General features: G+C 37.6%; 1 protein-coding gene across 3 annotated transcripts in view; it reads right to left on the bottom strand.

Annotated features, from left to right (window-relative positions):
* The window catches only part of EML4 (EMAP like 4), a 147,824-nt gene that overhangs the window by 3,430 nt on the left and 124,241 nt on the right, over positions 1 to 20,153 (bottom strand). For all 3 annotated transcript variants that reach the window (XM_065929374.1, XM_065929373.1, XM_065929372.1), the window contains 5 exons: positions 11,845 to 11,933; positions 10,361 to 10,458; positions 3,767 to 3,854; positions 3,026 to 3,124; positions 43 to 173 (listed from right to left, as the gene is read on the bottom strand). In XM_065929374.1, coding sequence (XP_065785446.1) covers positions 43 to 173; positions 3,026 to 3,124; positions 3,767 to 3,854; positions 10,361 to 10,458; positions 11,845 to 11,933 — 505 coding nt within the window. The remainder of the gene's footprint in view (positions 1 to 42; positions 174 to 3,025; positions 3,125 to 3,766; positions 3,855 to 10,360; positions 10,459 to 11,844; positions 11,934 to 20,153) is intronic.

Consider the following 20,153-nt stretch of genomic DNA (forward strand, 5'->3'; position numbering starts at 1 on the left):
AGGCCCCAAATATCACACTAGTCTTTATTAAGTTGGTTTTACCTTTGCTTTGGAGCAGGGATACTGAAACAGATGGACTTTGCAAAAGTCATCAGCAACAGCTATCACCTTTCTGTTGTGGGATCGCACCAGTGCATTGATATCGGTCCCGTCAGATCCTTCTGGCCAGACACCTTTGATGTGGAAACATGGCGGGGAGGGGGGGCGGTGCAGTGTTAGAAAAATTAGTCTGAAAAATACAACTGCCGTGCTACATATGTTTATTTTAGGATCTTATTAATTTTCATCTGTGTTCAGACTCTTAGCTGCTACATTTCCCTTACAGTTTCTTAGTGCCTCAATACTTCATTCAAATGAAATTTTATCTGAAATCTAACTAATAGTAATTAAAATGAAATAACCTCAAGATTGAAAATTTAAGATTTTAAGACTCAAAAGTACTCACTAGTAACCAGCAGGTGGGGCTAATAAATATAGCTTGTCTCAACTTGACAATAAGCTCCTCAAAGTTTCTAGCTGGAGGGGAAATTCTCAGTTAGTTCTGTACCAGAGTGCAGAAGCAATGTGGAAACTAATTCTGCAAAGTGGACTCTGGGCAGTCTTAAAATTTATGTACTTTTTCACTGCTCCTTTTCAGGCAGGCACTTTTTTAAAAAAACCTTTTTCTTTCTTAATGGAAAGGCATAGGTCATAATCCACTAGTCTATCACGCTATCCATAAAATTTTCCTGGAACTACTATTTATGTCCAAAAGTCGACACAGCAAATTTAATTATTCTGAAATCATCCTGAGGTACTGGTGATGTTCAACATGATTAGCACAAATCCCTACTAGACTAAAAATAATATGTAAGAGTTGAGAAGCTGGCTTCCTCTAGTTCAATACTGCTCTAGAGAACAATTTTTTTTGGCGGGGGGGCATTTAATTTAGTTAAGACAAACACTTCGTAACACATTATTGACCAAGTAATTTTTGCAGAAATGAATGCCTGTGGTCAATGATTAGTTAGGTAAGTGAATACTGAAACATCTCTGGTCAATAACATTTGAGTAACAAAAGATGTATTAATATGTCTCTAGTTAATACATTAATTAACATCTCTTAATAAGTAAATTAAATAGTTTCATTAAAATAACTAGGTAAGTTACTACCTATTGGCCACTGCTTCAGCTTCACCCAGAATAATGAATTTGTTTATGGCCTAGTCAGGATTATTTTAATTTCTTCCAAGCTTACTTAGTTGGCTTCTTCATCTCTATAGCAGTTAGTTTAGAACAAGTACCTATAATGGATTTTTCTTCTAATGTACACTGCATAAAGAAGCTACTACCAGGGTGGAGAGAGTCCAGCTTTCAGGAGGCAGAGATACACTGATAAGGGAAAAAACCCCTCCTATTCTGGGTGCTGCTTTAGGTGCTGGTGCCAGATCCATATCCAGTATTCTAGTTACAGAGTATGCCATCTCTTTTTAATCCTAACTTTCTCAGAAGGAATCCTACAGTCTGGCAAAGATTGAGAAAACTGTCAAAGGACATATTTCTAGAAATGGTCAAAACATCGTATTAGGAATGATCTCCACTTTTTTATCTTTAAATAATGTCTACTGAAAATGCCTTCATATGTCAACCAATGGTAGTGGGAAAGCTGGACACCCACATGCAAAACCACAACCAGCTGCTGACAACCATGTGGAGACAGAAACCTGGTACGCTGCTGGGAGGAAGGAAGATGGCGCAGCCACTATGGGAAACAGTCCAGCAGTTCCTCAAAAGGTCCAACACAGGATTACCATTTGACCCTGCAAGTCCACTCAGGTATATACCCAAGAGAATGAAAACATGTCCACACTACAACTTGTACATTACTGTTTATGCCGGCATTATTTATAATAGCTGAAAAGTGGAAACGACCTAAGTGTCCATCAATTGATGATGAACAGTGTGGTATAGCTGTACATGGGGATATTCAGCCATAACAAAGTTCTGATACCTGCTACCACGTGATGAACCCTGGACACCCTGTGCTAAGGGAAAAAAGTCCGTTTCAATGAATCACATATTGTATGATTCCATTTATATGAACTGTTCTGAGTATGTGAATCATTAAAAAAAGGAGACCAGCGGTTGCTGGGAGGTTGTGGAAGTGTGAGGTAGGGGAGTGACTGCTCACGGGCAGAGAATTTCTTTCTGGGTGATGAAAATGGTCTAAAATTCAACAGTAATGATAGCTGCACAATCCGGTGAATATGCTGAAATAACCAAATTGTACAGTTTAAATAGGTATATGGTATGTGATACTAAAGCTGTTATTTTGAAAATGCTTTTTACTAATTTGAAAGCTTCAATTTTCACCTGGAGGAAAAAGTGTGAAAGGCAATCTATAATATTATGTAAATATCTTTCCTTTTTAATTGTTTTTTATATTTATTATGGACCAATGGATTCTGTAGAGAATAAACCTTGTATTGGTTCAATCCTAATATATTTAACTTCTCTGAATTGGACATTAATAGCAGTTAACACAAAAGAACACATGTAGTACTAAATGAAGGAAGTCAAAGAGAAAGACATACACCGTTATGATATCTTATATGTGGAATCTAAAATATGACAAATTGGAAAAAAAAATATGACAAATTGAACCCATCTATGAAACAGAATCACAGACACAGAGAACAGTCTGCTGTTTGCCAAGGGGGAGGGGTGTGAGAGGGTTGGATTGGCAGTTTGGGATTAGCAGATGCAAACTAGTATATATAATGGATAAACAACAAGGTCTTACTGTACAGCATGGGGAACTATATTAATATCCTGTAACAAACCATAATGGAAATGAATATGAAAAAGAATGTATGTGTATGAATAACTGAGTCTCTCTGCTAGATAGCAGAAATTAACATTGTAATTCAACTATACTTCAATAAAAAATAAAAGAATACATAGACTATTTTTCATTTAGAAATTTAAGTATTACACAAAAAAACAGCACAAGACCGACTTTTCCCATCAAGTGCAATGAGCTTACCAAAGACTTGAAAGCCTAGCACACAGGTGTATGTCGTCCAATTGATGTCCTTACATTCTGATCGATTTCTTATTAGTTTGCAGCCATGTTCAATGTCCCCTTTAAATTTAGAAACAGGAAGTATAATCATAGTGCTTGTGTACAAATGGATTTGAAAATGCATCTTGATTTAAACTAGCCATGTTTACTTGTATTTATAATCCATACACTGAAACATATTAAGACACAGTTGAGAGGAAAAGAAAGTGTTTACCATGGTTTTAAATCCCTGGGTCAGTAAGATCCCCTGGAGTAGGAAATGGCAAACCACTCCAGTATTCTTGCCTGGAAAACTCCAGGAACAGAGGAGCCTGGTGGGCTACAGTTCATGGGGTTGCAAACAGTCGGATGCAATGAACACGCACGCACACACAGAACTATACACTTTCCCACTGAAGTTATTCTTTTTTCTTTAAAAAGCATAAATGCCCATCCATTATTATACTCCTTCCTATCTCCAGGAAGAGCTGTTAAATACAGAACCATCCATGGCAGGATCAGTCTCCCTGAATAATTTTACATGACATTTGAGTGAACTGATCACTTTGAGATTCTCAGTCCTTGGTCAGCTTTGAGCAGCACATGCTTTGTCATGTTAGAGGGGCCAGTGTGCAGTGGCCGCACATTTCAGATTTCATGGAGCCTGCTCTTCACTGCCCCCTGACAGACACATCTCAGCCGTATGTGATCATTCATACTTACAGTACAGGATCTCATAGTCTCCAGAGTTAGACATTATATACTTGTTGTCTGGGGACCAGTCAAGGTGTGTGATATAGCTGGAATGTCCCTAGGAAGTAACACATCAATCATTAGAATGTATTTAGAGTTCTGAATGAATGACAAGTAGTCTCACAGTTAATCAATACTGCCTTCTTGGTAGCCATTCACTGGCAATTCCTGAAGTAGAGCAGTATCACGGCCTCTGGAACTAAATAAGGCTTATGGTTTGGAGCAGGTCTTTGGTTGGGAGCCAGAACTGCGGAACTGAAGAGAACCGACCACAGTGGGAACGGTTAGCACTGGGAAGCTGGGAGTATCCTGCTGGTGCCTCCACTTGGATACCATCACCGAGGACTACCAGTGCTACACTTCCAGCGAAGACAGTCTCTTAGAAGGCACTGAACAGACACGAAAACTTCGGGCCTTATTTCAAGTCACTAGTGGCCCTAATCAGAGTGACTTCATTTTTGAGAATGAAATATTGGTTCCAGGTTGGATACAAAAAGAATACAGTTTTCCTGGCCTGTTTCTTGAGTACCCATGGCATGTGGAGATCTCCTAAAAAAACTCCTATCTCCAAAGAATATGCTGGGGGAAAAGTTACCCAATAGCACACTCCCTCTGATCAACTGGATCCAATAATTAATCATCTATCTGACTCTTTATACAAAAGGACAGATCTTTTTCTGCTTAGGTTTTACTAACACTGGGAATTCAAACAAAAAATTACTAAGTGCCATACCATGCTGGCTTCACGTGTAAGCATCTGATGACTTTCAATAAACAATTGCAGATAAATCACACAGGTCTTACAGTTTACACTAAAGCCAACAGACTCAAAATCACTTCTCTCCTGCACTCTGTATTAAGACATTTATTAATAATTTTGATTGTACTTTTTGAACTGGTTTTTTCTGCTCACATGGTTTTTATTTTTAAACTTAATAAATTCAGGGGCTTCCCTGGTGGCACGGTGGTAAAAAATCCGCCTGCCAATGCAAGAGTCATGGGTTCAATCCCTGATCTTGGAAGACCCACATGCCTCGGAGCAACTAAGCCCATGTGCCACAACTACTGAGCCGGTGCTCTAGAACCCAGGAATCGCAATTACTGAAGCCTACGAGGCCTAGACCCTGTGCTCCACAAGAGAAGCCCCTGCAATGAGAAGCCCGAGCACGGCAACAAAGAACAGCACCCGACAGCCACAACTAGAGGAGAGCCCGTGCAGCAATGAAGACCCAGCAGGGCCAAAAATAAATTTTTAAAAAATGTTAATAAATTCAAAATACTTTTTAATGACTTACACAAAGTATTTTAATTATTCCAGGAGCCTTCTGCAGTTCAACAACATGTCCTAAAACCTCCCTGGCGCTATAATCCACCACAGTGCTGTATAGCAAATACCCAACTTCATACATCTAAATGGATTTACGTGAATTTGAGAACCGTGAAGCTTTCTGAAGTCACTGGAGGTTAGGTGGTATGTCAGCAAACAGGTTAGGAATTAACTGCTAGGCATGTGGGAGACCTCCCAACTTAACAAGAAATCAGTGCCAGTAAGATGCATATGGTCTGTGGGTATTTTCTGAATATGGCAGCAGGACGAGGTCACACAGATCTTTTTCACAGGGTTCATCAATCTGATGCCTGGCTGGCATCCAGAGAAGCCAAGCTTCCAAGATGAGAACACTCGCGCTACATGAATGAAGGATTTAACTAATCACGGCAAAGTGCTGTCCTCCAGGAAGCATTCCTCCTCACGGAGTGTTTAAAAATACTGTTTGAATCCCTCTGAAGAGACTTCAATACTATTACTTAGAAAAGAATCAAAAGCATTGTATGGATACACAACATTCATTTAATTCACATCTGTGTTGGACACGATGTATTTAGTTGGTAAAAAATTCTAAATATCAAGTATTCTCAAAAAGAACTTGAGTAGGAAAAGTCCTCAAATTTAGAAAGCTATCAATTCATACTGGAAAACAAAGTATTTTTTCCCTGATATGGGGTCCAATAAAGAAGCAAAAATGAGATGCGACTTTCAGCGAGCAATCTATGATGCTGCCTTCCCAGATTCCACTTCAGAGTGTCCTTGTCTCGTCTAACTCACAGGCCAGCAAAGATACATGCATACGTTGGGGGGAAACCCCCTCAAGTGACCCCCGCATAGGCAAGACATGACTGGGAACAAATAAGTATACCTCCCAGAAGAGAAACAAGAGTATTCTAAGGTGGTATGTTCATTAGTGCCTTTAAGCAGCTGAATGGTGTAACCACAGTAACAATCACAAGTGATGGTGCCTGAGCATACACTCTGGAAAAGTCTGAAGCTAAATCTTTCGTTAGTCACACAGAACGTCATCACTTACATCAGTGCTTTGCAACCCTGGCTGTAGATTAATATTACCTGATGAGTTTTCAAAAAAAGTACTGAGGACTTGAGTTCATATGGCACTAAATTTTTCCTAAGTAGCTGTCCAGGTGGATGCTGTGGGGTGGGGGGCCATGATGCTAAGCCATGGAGAGTCTGACAATGAAGTAGATTTGTAACAAGGGGCTTTCTTGGTTTGGATATTTGAAAAGCTTGTGGCAGTTTTTCAACAGGTGTCAAGTGTTGAGGGATCTGATTCTCACCGAGCCCAATGACACTCCCCAAAGAATCAATTTTCTATTATCTAACAGGTCCTGACTGGTGGTAAAGAACCTGTCTGCCAATGCAGGAGACATAAGAGATACAGGTTCAATCCCTGGGCAAGATCCCCTGGAGGCAACCCACTCCAGTATTCTTGTCTGGACAATTCCATGAACAGAGGAACTTGGCAGGCTACAGTTCATAGGGTTGCAAAGAGTCAAGACACGACTGAATCAACTTAGCAGGTATCCCCTCACTATCTAGGGCAGTGACATCCAACAGACCTTTCTTTTTGCAGTGATGAAAACATGTGTATCTGTGCAGTCCAATGCAGCAGCAGCCAGCACCTGTGGCTCCTGAGTACTCAAAATGTGGCCAGTGTTCCCAGGGAACTGAATTGTAGTTAATTTCATAAAGTTGCAGTTGATAACTGTGACGCTGGACAATGCAGGCTGAGAAGAGCCCATTGTTTCTCTACTGATTTGAAATACCTCTTGTATTATCTAGTAAATTTCCACATAAACAGAGATCTGTTTTTGGACTCTCTGTTCCATTAGTCTATCTACCTTTTCCCAGCCAACTGTGATAGTTTTATAATGTGGAAAATCTCAGATGAACTTTAGAACCATTTTATCAAGCTCATAAATGTCATGAAAATTTAAGTAAGAATGCATCAAATTTAGAGACTAATCTGTCGAGAACAGATATTTTGTCAAGTCTTTTCTTCCAGAAATACGTTATGTCTGTTTTCCAGTTCTTGGTTTGTATTTCAGCCATGCTTCTTCACATAGCTTCCTGTGCTTTTCTTGCTAAGTCTATTCTCAAAGCATCGACAGTTTTTGTTATTATTGCAATTTTTGATGTGCTTTGCTGGTTTGAGAGAAAGCTAATTTCCAGCGGATCAGCCTTTCTAACTCAATCGTCAGAGTGCAGATATGTAAAGCATATTTATCCATTCCACTATCTCTCCTTTCCAGTGCCCAGCTAAAACCCTGTATTTGCTAACCTCTTTTGCAGTTATGGGTGGCAGAAGTCACTGAGTGGGACTACTAGGGAAACTTTAGAACTGACTTAGGAGGAAGAATGTCTTTTTTCCCCTTGCTCTGATTCTTCCTGGAACCAGGACACGATGACTGAATTCCAAGAGCACCACACTGAGGATGATGGGAGTAGAAAGACAGATGAATCCTGAGTCCCTGATGACTTCTTTTAAATGAAAACATAACCCCCATTTGTTTAAGCCGCAAAGGATTGCAATAGAATTCCTGTTACAGTAATATTGAAATATACACATTAGTTTTATGGGTAATTTTCTTGGTGATTTCCAGGTAGACGGTTTACAAGTCTTTTACTCTTCTCTTTATATATATATTTTCATTTACCAAAATCCTGACCAAAAAAGAAACATTTTACCAGCAATTCTTACCTATTTATAATGCTTTTTTAGTACATCACTGCAACTTGAATACACACTCTCTCTCCTGGGCTCAAATCTTGGGAGTAGCAGTGTTAAAAGGCATGGGGGAGTTTGAGTCAAACAGAAAGCTACTATGTTGGCACTCAGGGACAGTTTCAGCTGCCTGCTTGTAATTTATTAGAGGGACACTTCCTAGAGTTCTAAGCCCAGGATGTTTCTGAAGCTATAGGGTCACTTAAATGTTAACTAGTAATAACAGGAAATACTGGAAACAAAATAGAAAACAGCATTTGTGTTTGGAACTTTGAGAGTAGGTCCAATTGCCACATTTAAAATCTTTACAGCAATCCTATAAAAGTAGGAACTATTATAATCTCCAATTTTAAGAATTAAGATTCAGAAATTAACTTGCCTAAAGTTGCAACCTAGACAGTGGCCAGGCAGCATTAGCCCAACCTTTTCTGTCCTATATCATAGCAGACAACAGATAAAAGCAGACATGAGGTTATAAGACCAGCTGGTGGAAGCAGACAGCAAGGAGAAGTGAGAGCTGGAAGCAAAGCACAGAACAGAAGATAATTAGAAAAGCAGAGTAGTCGAGCCTTTCATTATAGCCTCAAAATGTATTATAAAATTTCACAGTTCTTAAAGATATCTCAACATAATACTTTCATATGCTCTAAAGATACAAGCTGCCTAACTGGAGAAGGCTAAATAAGTGTCATGCAATTGATAAACCTGCCAATTCTCAACACTTCCAAGGTCGTCTCACTGCCCAGTGTCACAGGCTGATCTTCCTGCATCGCACAGCACACTAACACACATATTAACAGATCTGAGGCGTTTTTGTACCTGGAGAAGTCTGCTCTACTGAGAGTCAGCGGAACAGGTTCAGGCCCCAGATCAAAAACCACTAGGTCAAGATGCGCTCAAGGACAAGCCACTTACCTTCTCTGAAGACGGAAACTCAGGCTCTTGGTCTATAAAATGAGGTCTGAGCTAACGTGCTACTGTAGAATTTTATGATTCCACAAGATTATACTATATTTGATAATATTCTACTTATTAAGACATGGACTTTTAAAAACAGGTTGGGATAAAAAATAATTAAAATTTTGGTGCCTGGTAGGGTAAACTTAAGTAGTCTGAAAATCCCTTTCAGTGGAACATTTGATCATGCTATATATACAATGAGACACTGTTACTCTACTATTCCATATCCCAACTGTTAAGATAATAAATTGATTAAAAGATGTAATTTAAATAAATTAATGGATGCCAATTCATAATTTTTGTCAAAGTCAATAAAAATATTTTGGGTAAGTTATAAAATTACAAGGTTGCCTGTAGATCAGTTTATTGGTGGGTTTTGGCACATGGTACAAAATATGCTCCCCCCCAAGAAAAAAGAAAATAAACCAAAAAAGGCAGTAAGTCTCTTCTCTAATAGTAAATGGCCTGGGTTTTACTTATGTATTTGCTTTTAAAAATGCATTATTTTATTCATTGCCCTAAAACTCTTTTGTAGTAAAGACTGTTGAAGAATCTGTGCCACTAACTCATCAAATAATTTGATAATCCTAAACTGATTGCTAACACATACCAAACCACCTCATTTTCTAGAAAAACCATAGTTAACATATATTGAGTACATTTATTTGCCAAGCACTATTACAAGTATTTTATATGCCTTGTTTCAATCCAGTGAAGTAGAAAGTACTACTAAATTCACTCTATAAATGAGAAAATCAAAGTAGAAGGTTTTAAATAACTTGCCCAAGGTCACATTTGTGAGTGGTGAAATGAGAGTTAAAATCCAGGTAGTCCAATCCCAAGTTTATCCCCATAACCACTACGCTATACCTCCTGCCTTTTTTGTTCTGTCCTCACTTTGAATATGTACTTTTAGAGGACAATGAACAACTCTTAGGTGTATTCCCAGTGCCTGGAACGCTTCCTGAGTTAGCAAACTGCCTGTGATAAGATAGATACTCAGTATGTCTAACTGAACCTAAATTTCATCTTACAATGATAAAACCAATCAATCAGAAATGCAGTAAACTAAAGAAAGTATGTTTCTATTCTTCATAGAAATTATGTTCTGTTTAGTGCTACAGAGGTCACACGGAAACGAAACTGCAGTGTTGAAGATGGGTAGGATTATGGGACACTGAGCTTGAAACATGAGAGGTACCCTTCCATTCCTGACTCACTTCATCTTAAAAAAGCATTATTTTCTAAGGATTTCCTAAGGAAGTAGCTTTGATATCAGAAACTGCATTAAAACTAGTAGTCAGAGAGAGACAAGTATTAAACTTTCATCAAAGGAGAAATCTTTCTAGAACTGCAAGGGCATTGCAAAATTCTGCTCTCAGATGATGTCAATTTTCAAAGATAGAGACTGAAGTTTCAATCTGCTAAGTTTAAAGGTGATATACATCAATGCAAACATTTAACTCTTTTTACGAAATAAAATTTTCCAACAATTTTATAGGTCAATTTATTTCCCTTCACTACTTACAGTGCACTTTCCATGTCTGCTATACTTTCTTCCATTTTCTGAGACTGCATAGAGGTAAATGAAGTTGTCATGAGATCCTACAGCCAGGAGGGTGCCATCTAGAATGAAACAGGAAAAAAAGTCAAATAGAGAAATACACCGACAGGTATATTTACTGTCCCTTTACTGGACCGATACCAAAGGATATTTTACAAATGTTGTTAAATCTCATCAAATTAATTATTACTTGGTGTTTAATGAATGACTCTTTTCATCACTAAACATACTTGAAAACCAAATGGTTATCTAGTCAAGTGCACAATCCCTTCTTGGAAATGCTCCAGGGGCCTTGGATTCAGATCTTAGCTTCATCTTTTTCTAGTTAGCTACAGACTAGGCCCAAGGAGGTTAACCTGGTTTTATAGGTTTAAGTATATAGGATTCATATAGCAAGCTGAGTGTACAACTGTTCATTTCAACCGAGGACACGTGATCTCTTCAGTTCTGGGGTAGGTTCTCTTGGGAAGGGACCGTGTTCTCTTCTATCATCTCCTCCATTGTACTTATCACATAACAGATGGTCAATAAAGTTCATTTGATCTTGGGGTTTTAAATGCTACATTTGAGCAGTTATTTGCTATTATAGCACTGAGAAAAGTCAAACTAAAACAGAAAAGGTAACCTTTTCTTCTTCAAAATAACTCCTGCCAAGCTTATAGCTCAAAGCAAATACTTTTCCTTCCTTGTTCAACATAGAGAATAGCATTCTCGGCTTCCTTTGATATGACTTAGTAGCAATCAAAAAGATCATTTGGATTTCACACTGATCCAACAACTACTGGAATATATTTCTGAATATAAGAAAATGTCACTTGAACTGTGTGGATCAAAACCATATTAATACAGGGAAAAAGGTGTTGGAAACTTAATAAATATTCTGAATAAAATACAAAAGAATTACTCAAAGTAGCCAAATGAACTGACCACATTCTTATAATGAGTTGCTGAGTATTTTATCTAATTAACAAACCAATCATTCCTATGTAAACAGTAAAAAGCAAACTAAAGAGATTTTTTAAAGAACTTGAAGGGCCTATAAAATTTGTACTCTTCGAATATTATTATAATTTGTTTTATATCCTCTTATATACAAAGAAAAGATTGCTAAGTTTAATAACATTCAGCTTAACACCTATCCAAAATTCTAAGTAGGTATAGTTTAAAAAAAATGGTATTTGATTGCTCTGTATTCTGCTTTCAACTGCAAATGCAGTTCTAACAGTTTGTTCTAAATTTATGTTTGCTTGATGATTTAGAATACTGTTCAGCTTTAGCAGATCTTTTGCAGTTTTTACAGCAGAATTAAATCTACTGTTGGGAAAACATATTCAATACTTAGTAACTTTAGAGAGCAGAGAAAAAAGTAGTCAGCATTACTGGAAGTGAAATATGCAACCACTGAGAAAAGCCGTAAATGCCCCAGGAGTGGGAGTAAACCTGCCTACCTACTGAGTAGCGCATCACCGAGAGCTGCTCATTCCCGTCTGTGTGGATAGAGACTAGATCTCTGCTTTCTGCATCCAGAACAAACCACCTGTTAGGAAGTAAAAAATCAACATTTTTCTCAGACATTAGCATTTACAGAAAAAAATGGCTGCTGACTTTTTTCTCCCTTTAAAAAGAAATTTTAGAAGCTCCAGTGGCGCAATCAGTTAGCGTGTGGTACTTATAAAAAGAAATTTTAAAAATGCCCTAAAGCTGGACACGTTACCCTTTTCTAGTGAAGGATGAATTCATTTTGCAAAATGTTACTAGATGCAATATACTTAAACGTATGGGCCTAGGCATGTTCTCATTTCTATTTAGGTATTCACTGAATGCCATGGTGTCTCTTTGAGAGGCACTGTCCAAATAGAAAATGACAAGATGATCAGTGTTTCTGAAAATTACACTAGAGCCAAGGAAAAGGAAATGAGCTAATTAAAGCACAATTAAGTGCTAATCTCATCGATGGTGACTATGTATAATAGAGGAATTCAGAGGGAAAATAACAGCAGGCATAGAAAAACCCCTTTAGGGAGGATATATCAGTAGAATATGGGTTGAGCTGCACATTGAGGGTGAATTACAGGCAGTTCATGCAGGAGTGACAGCCGCACTGCCAGGGAGGTGGGAAGAAGCATGGATAGTATGACAGTGGGAGGGAAAGGCAGGCCATTCATTTGCTGAGATTTCAAAGGGACCAGCAGGGGGCACTCTACCTCTCCAATAACCCCAACACCAGCGTATGAAAGCTCTTAAATTCTCTGAAAAGCAGTTTTTCAATCACATTTATAGGAAAAGTCAAAATGGAAAAGGTCTCTTGATAGGAAAGACAATGATTTATATCCAACTCCATAGTAAGTGACTCTGATCAGGCCCTTTTCTAAGAGCAGGGTGAGGTAAGGGGTACAAAGCGAAGACCGGGAACTAAGGAAGGACGACTAAAGGACATAAAAGAGAGGAGAGCAGGTTACAGACAGCAGGCACAGTTGGTTGGAGGAGCTTAGAGTTGAGACTGCCTGGTTCAGATCAGGACTAAATAAATATTTACAGAATGGACAAATGAACAAATATAAAATGTCTCAAACATGATACTGTTTTAGTAAGAATTATGTAACTGAAATACTGTGTTAAGAAGAAATGGTTGGAGTGGAAAGAATGGGACAAAATTGGAAAAATAAAATCACTATCTTAATTTCATGGAACTGAATGGGACAAATGAGCAGCAAGTTTTGTTCTTAATTACTCAGATGGGAAAAGTTCCACCACTAAATTCAATAGCAGGAATCACAATGACAGTTCCTTCTAATCTTGAAGCATTATAATAAGTATCTGAAAAGAGACCACTATTCCTTCAAATAACTTGTGAGTTACGGGTTGAAATTTCTAGGTACTAACCTAATTAATAATTCTGCCTTTTACTCAGTTAAGAGAAATAGCTTCTATTTGTAAATATCCAAGTTTATGAAAAGTCAATCAGCAGGAAACTGGCACTTTGAAGCCCCGGGCTCATGGTTTGATCATTTCTACTTCAAAAGGTGCATAAGGAATGTACTTTATTGCAACTGGACAGTATGCAGAGATTATAGGTTTCTTCTGAGAATGTAATTCCTTCATAAATTTTTATGGCTGCCACCGTGAAACTACTCTTTAGCCAAGAAATGCCTGAAGAACAATGAGACACAACGCTGCTCTGTGGGCTTTAAGTTTTTAATGAGTTTATGTAAACACTTCACTATACTTTCTTAGGCATTTAAAATTACCAATTTTTATTTTGAAGAAACCTCGACTGATATTGTTTACAGTTCAATCTTCCTAGGAAAACTGAAAACAATTTTACTGCTCTGAAAACTCTCTTTAAAAGTAATTTTTTAAAAAAAAGGCAATTTCCTGGTGGTCCAGCGGTTAGGACTCTGCACTTCCACTGCAGGGGGGCATGGGTCTGATTCCTGGTCGGGGAACTATGATCCCACATGGCAAAAAAAAAAAAATAAAAAGAAAGTATTAAAAATCATCCAGAATGTCTGTTGGTATATAGTACGTAGAATCTAAAACTGAGTTATTTACTGGTGAGAGATGGTAGCTCTCAAAACAGAAACAAACAACAATTAAAAAAAACAACAGAAAACCCTCTGCTTGCTTTTTCCGTTTCTTTAATTGCACGTGTGCGTGCTTAGTCGCTCAGTTGTGTCTGATTCTTTGCAAACCCCTGGACTGTAGCCCGTCAGGCTCCTCAGTCCACGAGGATTCTCCAGGCAAGAACACTAGAGTGGGTTGCTATGCCTTTCTCCAGGGGTACTTCCAGGCTCAGTAATCAAAGTGGGATCTTCTGCATTGTAGGCAGATTCCTTACCAGCTGAGCTATGTGGGAAGCTGTCAGAGATTAATTCTTTCACTCGTGGCGAGTAAGTTTTAGTAATAATTAAAATAACTTTGTTGTGAAAAGTATACATAAGGCTCCCACCCTTTTCAGTGCATGAATTCACATTCTACCTTCAGAAAAGACTTTCTAGCTCAGGACCTCTATCCTTAATGAAAGTATGGAGAAGTAAAGGAAATTTTCTACAAATAAATAATTTAAGTTTTCACTGTGTTGAATTGCATTCTCATTCTAATCTACAGTATATACTCTGGAACCAAGCTTCTGCTTCAAAGAATCATTATGGGGCTCTACATGACCTAAAGGATCTTTCTAAATGGAACTGCTCAGCATCAGAGGTGGGAAATCTTTGGCCATATATTTAAACTAATTTGATTGTAAGTCAAATAACCACACACACTACCACCATAATTTGATGATTAAAAAAAAACACACACACATTGATTTCTTTAGTGGCAAAAGGAGAATCATAAGATTTCAGAGCTGGAAAGTATCATATGTTAAAGTCTCTAAATGAATCTGTATCTGTTCATAAAATGCATTAAAAAATATTCATCATCATATAAAGTGTATCCTCTGGGTGGCAGGTTTTTAACTTTTTCCCAACTGCTTTTATGATCATGAAGGATCATGACGTTTCAGGGCAGGGAGTAATCACTGAGGATGTGGGTGGTTTAGGATTTCATCCTATCAAATGTGCTGAGAATCAAATAGAGAGGAACAGGTAAGAGAGGACAGAAAGGATTGAGGTGTATCTGAAGGGCAATAACTTAACCAGTCTGGCTGGAATGGTGAGGGAGAGATTTTTAATGGGCTTTAAACGCCAGGCTAAGAAGTTTGGATTCCACTGTTTAGCTATCAAGAGGCCTTTAAGGAATGTTCTATTTTAGTTAGTTCATAGTTTCTTGCGTTGGCTCAATCCACTTCCGCTGGTTGATATGAGCTCCTAACTCTTCACTGCCTTCTTAAGATCTCAGAACTCCTACAAGGCAGGACCAGCTCCACCTCCTTTGGGAGGTGCTCTCTGACCACTCAGGTTCACAGTAATTTCTCTGTTGATCTTCAAGTATTACCGCTTGTTTATTCAAGTAATACAAGATCAATATGCAAAAAGCAGTTGTATTTACATATACCAGCAATGAATATTCCAAAAATGAAACTGAGAAAACAATTTCATTCAAAATGCCATCAAGAAAATGAAATACTTTGGTACAATTTAACAAGCGTGCAAATTTGTACCCTAAAAACTAAAAACATCCTTGAAGAAAGCTGAAGACCTAAATAAATGGAAAAACACCTGTTCAGAAATTGGAAGGCTTAAAATTGTTAAAATAGTGACATATTCAAGCTCATCTATAAAGAAGAAAACACTCCTCATCAAGGCTTCTTTGCAAAACTGATAAGTTGATCTTAAAATTCACGTAGAATTTTAAGGAATCCTGAATAGCTAAAACCACCCCGAAAAAGAACAAAGTTGGAGGACTCACATTTCCCAATTCAAAACATAATGCAAAGCTATAATAATCAAGACCTGTACTGCATAGGATGAACACAGAGATCAATGGAATATAAGTGAGAATCCAGATTGAAAGTCAATTATGGTCAACTGATTTTCAACAAGTCTTCACTGCAGGAAGAAAAGTCTTTTCAAAAACAGTGCTAAAAAAAGAAAGAAAGAAACAGTGCTGCAACACTGGATATCCACATGCAAAAGAATGAGGTTGAATATCTATACAAAGATTAGCCCATATCATATACAAAGATTAACTCAAAATAAATCGAGATCCCAAGGTAAGAGCTAAAACTATAAAATTCTTAAGAAGAAAATGTTGTAGTAAATGTTTAAGACCAAGAGAAAGAACAGATAAATGGTACAGTATAAAAATTTTAAACTTTTATGCAATAAAAGTTACCATCAAGAAAGTTAAAAGGGGGACTTCCACTGGCAGTCCAGTGGTTAAGAATCTGCCTTGCAATGTGGGGGGGGGGGGGGGGGGGACTTGTTTTTGAGCCCTGGTTGGGGAACTAAGATCCGACATCCTATGGGGCAACTAAGCCTGCACACCATGCCAACAACTAGGGAGACCACTCGCTGTAGTGAAAGGTCCTGGGTACCAAAACTAAGACTCAACACAGCCAAATAAATATTAGAAAAAGAAAGAAAGAAAGTGAAAAGACAACTACTGGAATGAGAGAAAATACTTGCAAGTCATACATCTGATGAGGTACTATATCCAGAACATATAAAAAGCCCTTACAACTAAGAATAAAAAGACAAATCAATTCAAAGATAGGCACAGGATATGAAGAGACATTTCTTTAAAGAGGCCATACATAAATAACCAATAAACACATGAAAAAGACACTCAACATCAGTAGCCATCAGAGAAATGCAAATTAAAACAATGAAAAAGCGCTTCACAGCCATTAGGACGGCTGTAATCAACACACAAGCAATGACAACTGTTGGTGAGGATGTAGAGAGATTGGAACCCTTATATTTTACTGGCAGAATTGTAAAATGGTATAGGTGTTGTGCAAAACAATTTGGAAGTTCCTTAAAATGTTTTAAACATAGTTCACTCTACTCCTTGGTGTATACCCAAGAGAACAGAAAACATCTGTCCACACGAATGCTTGTGTGTGACTGCTTAGAGCAGCACCATTCACGGCAGCCGTAAAGCGGAAGTATTAACTCACGTGGTTATCTGAGGTACGGCCATACAGCGGGGTGTTTGGTGACAAAGGGAATGAAATGCTGATACATGCTATACAACATACATGAACCTTCAAAACATGTTACTTGAAAGAAACTAGTCACAAATCACAATTATATGATTGTATTTATAGGAAATGTCCAGAATAGGCAAATCTACAGAAATAGAAGGTAGACCAGTTACTCAGGGCTGGAAGTGGGTGGGGGTAATGAGGAATGACTGCTATAGTGTACAGGGGTTCTTTCAGGGTTAATGAAATGTTCTAAAAGTAGCTTGTGATGAAGGTTCCACAATGCTGTGAACTTCTTGAAAACTACTGCACTGTATACTTTAAAAGGGTGAACTTTAAGGTATATGAATTATATCTCAATAAAGCTATTAAAAAGACTCCTTACTATTAATATATAAGGAATAGCAATGTTAAGGAAGCAGTGTGTCTACTTAGGGCCATGCATTTCATTTTTTCCCTTAGAAATTATATTCATAATATAGTCTTTAAAAATGATAATTTTATTTATCATTGTGATAATTTATTCACACTTGTGCTTACTTCTTGATTACAAGTAGAAGATTTCTAGATATGGACATGAACACATCTTTAAACGTGTTGCTAGTCACCTTTTCGGGATCATGAACAATTTGGATAATGTGTTGTATTAAACTTAAAAAAAAAATTCTTGCCCTCAGTATGATTTTTTGCAGGCTTAGGGTCAGTGATAATAATCTGAACGGTTACACCGAGGAATTTTGTTTTAGACAATAGAGCCAGGTGTTCACAGACCCATGCAAAAAATAATAATAAATAAGAAAAGTTCTCTAAGAATCAAAGGCAGGAAAATGAACACCGATAACTACATCTCCCCTAGATTTTAAGCAATCCCCAACTCTACACTAGAAAGAACTGACTGACAGCACTTTTGAGTTATATCACTCATTCCTAAGGGTTTTCCTACTCACAACTCCAAAAGGAAACAACTGGCTTAGCTAAGTCACTTACATTAAGTAACTTTTACTTTTAAATTTGTTAATGATGACTTCACAGTTACACTAAATGTTAGAAAGTAACTTCAGTAAGTTTCATCAGATCTGCTTTTCGTTAAAAACTGGGGCTCTGTATGTACACATATGTATATACTGTACATGCATCCAGTGGCGGGGCTGAGTCTTAGTAATTCAAGTCCTTCTAGCACTTCCTACTGCACTCAGTGCTGAACGCCTTATTATACACAGTAAGTCACTATGTCAGGCAGTGCCTCAACCTTCTAAGATAGACTTTCCTTGCAATATTTCTAAGTAATACTACAAACACCATAAGCACATCTCAAAAGTGGACTGGTGGAGTCCTGGAAAGAGACAAGCTTTAAAATCACATAGAACTTGAATCATATAGAACCTGAGTTAAATCCCAGCTCAAGCACAAGTGACTCACGTGACTTGGGTCTTGGGTTTCCTGTTTGTGCAAAGGAGATATTAATGAACATTTTGTTGCATTCTTGTTAAAATTTAAAGTACAATAGGAAAATAATTCAGTACAAGGTGTGTCATCAGACTGTGAGTAAATGGTAGCTCTTATTCTTACTGTTTCATTGATATTAGCATTTGTAATATCTGTTCAGCTGCCCCCAAAACAGATCTGAAGTAAACTCCTTTGTAGTTTCCTCAAAGCCAGTTCACCACTATAGTTTAGGTGATTCTTACATGCTTAAGACATATATTTTTTGTAAAACAGGAAATAAATTTCCTCCAAATTCTACAAAGTGGCCTGCCATATGCCTGTTTAGTCCAAGTAACAATCTATTAATGACATGTATTTTGACGAAATCTGAGATAGGAAAGCCATCTGTATTTCTAAGTTATCACCAATTACGCTCCCAAGCAGCCTAATTCTAAAATTCTACTATTTCAGAACCACTCAAATAACATCTCTAATTACATACCCACATTTCAAAGTTTATCTTTACCTTAAAGACCTGTTCTTCCGTGATTCTGAGCACTGTAAATGAGGATTTTGAAAATGTTTTGATTTTCCGGAGGTATTAATTTGTATCTAACAGCCAAAGGGGAAATCTTGATTAGAAAAAAACTCTAAATGGCTAAATTTAGTTAGAATTAAGTAAACTGGAATTAAATAAATCATCTAGTCAAAGCTATGGTTTTTCCAGTAGTCATGTATGGATGTGAGAGTTGGACTATAAAGAAAGCTGAGAGCAAAGAATTGATGCTTTTGAACTGTGGTGTTGGAGAAGACTCTTGAGAGTCCCTTGGACTGCAAGGAGATCCAACCAGTCCATCCTAAAGGAAATCAGTACTGAATATTCATTGGAAGGACTGATGCTGAAGCTGAAACTCCAATACTTTGACCACCTGATATGAAGAACTGACTCATCAGAAAAGACCGTGATGCTGGCAAAGATTGAAGATGGGAGTAAAAGGGGACGACAGAGGGTGAGATGGTTGGATGCCATCACCGACTCGATGGACGTGAGTTTGAGTAAGCTCTGAGAGTTGGTGATGGACAGAGAAGCCTGGCGTGCTGCAGTTCATGGGGACACAAACAGTTGGACACGACCGAGTGACTGAACTGAAATAAACTGGATGATTTGCAATATTTGTTACATTCATAAAAATATTTATATAAGTGTGTTCACAATACTTTCACCTTATTAGAAATCAGCATTCCACATTTTTTATGGGTTTAACTTTTGAAAATTGACTTTATATTTTTCCTCTGCCTCTTTAAAACAGAAACTAAGCTATTTGTGATGAGGGCTACTTACTAGCAGAGGTAATAAAAAGGACAATTAAAAAATCAAATAATAAATATATATTACTTAATAGCCTTGGAAAGGTACTATACAAGGTCTGCAAAGATAAGTAATTAATAACAATTTCAAGAAACATACCTTTATTATTTACCTGTGTAGCATTCAAGAAGGAAAAAAGCTATAGCTCAAACAAAAGCTCAACTGGGTTATTTCAGATTCGATTTCCTTCCCTTTTTAAAGATAACGAGGACAGAAGTTTTCTGATACCATAGAAAATGTCAAGGGACGGTCAAGTCTGCTGAACTGCCACCTTCCTTAGTGAAGCCTGTCCTGACCTCCTTATTTATCATTCTGTAACTGTACCCTTCCAGATCCCTCTTCCTATGCTCAACCCTCCCCCATCATAGCTC

Source organism: Muntiacus reevesi, chromosome 3 (genome assembly GCF_963930625.1).
Source record: "Muntiacus reevesi chromosome 3, mMunRee1.1, whole genome shotgun sequence".
NCBI classification, from domain to species: Eukaryota; Metazoa; Chordata; class Mammalia; order Artiodactyla; family Cervidae; genus Muntiacus; species Muntiacus reevesi.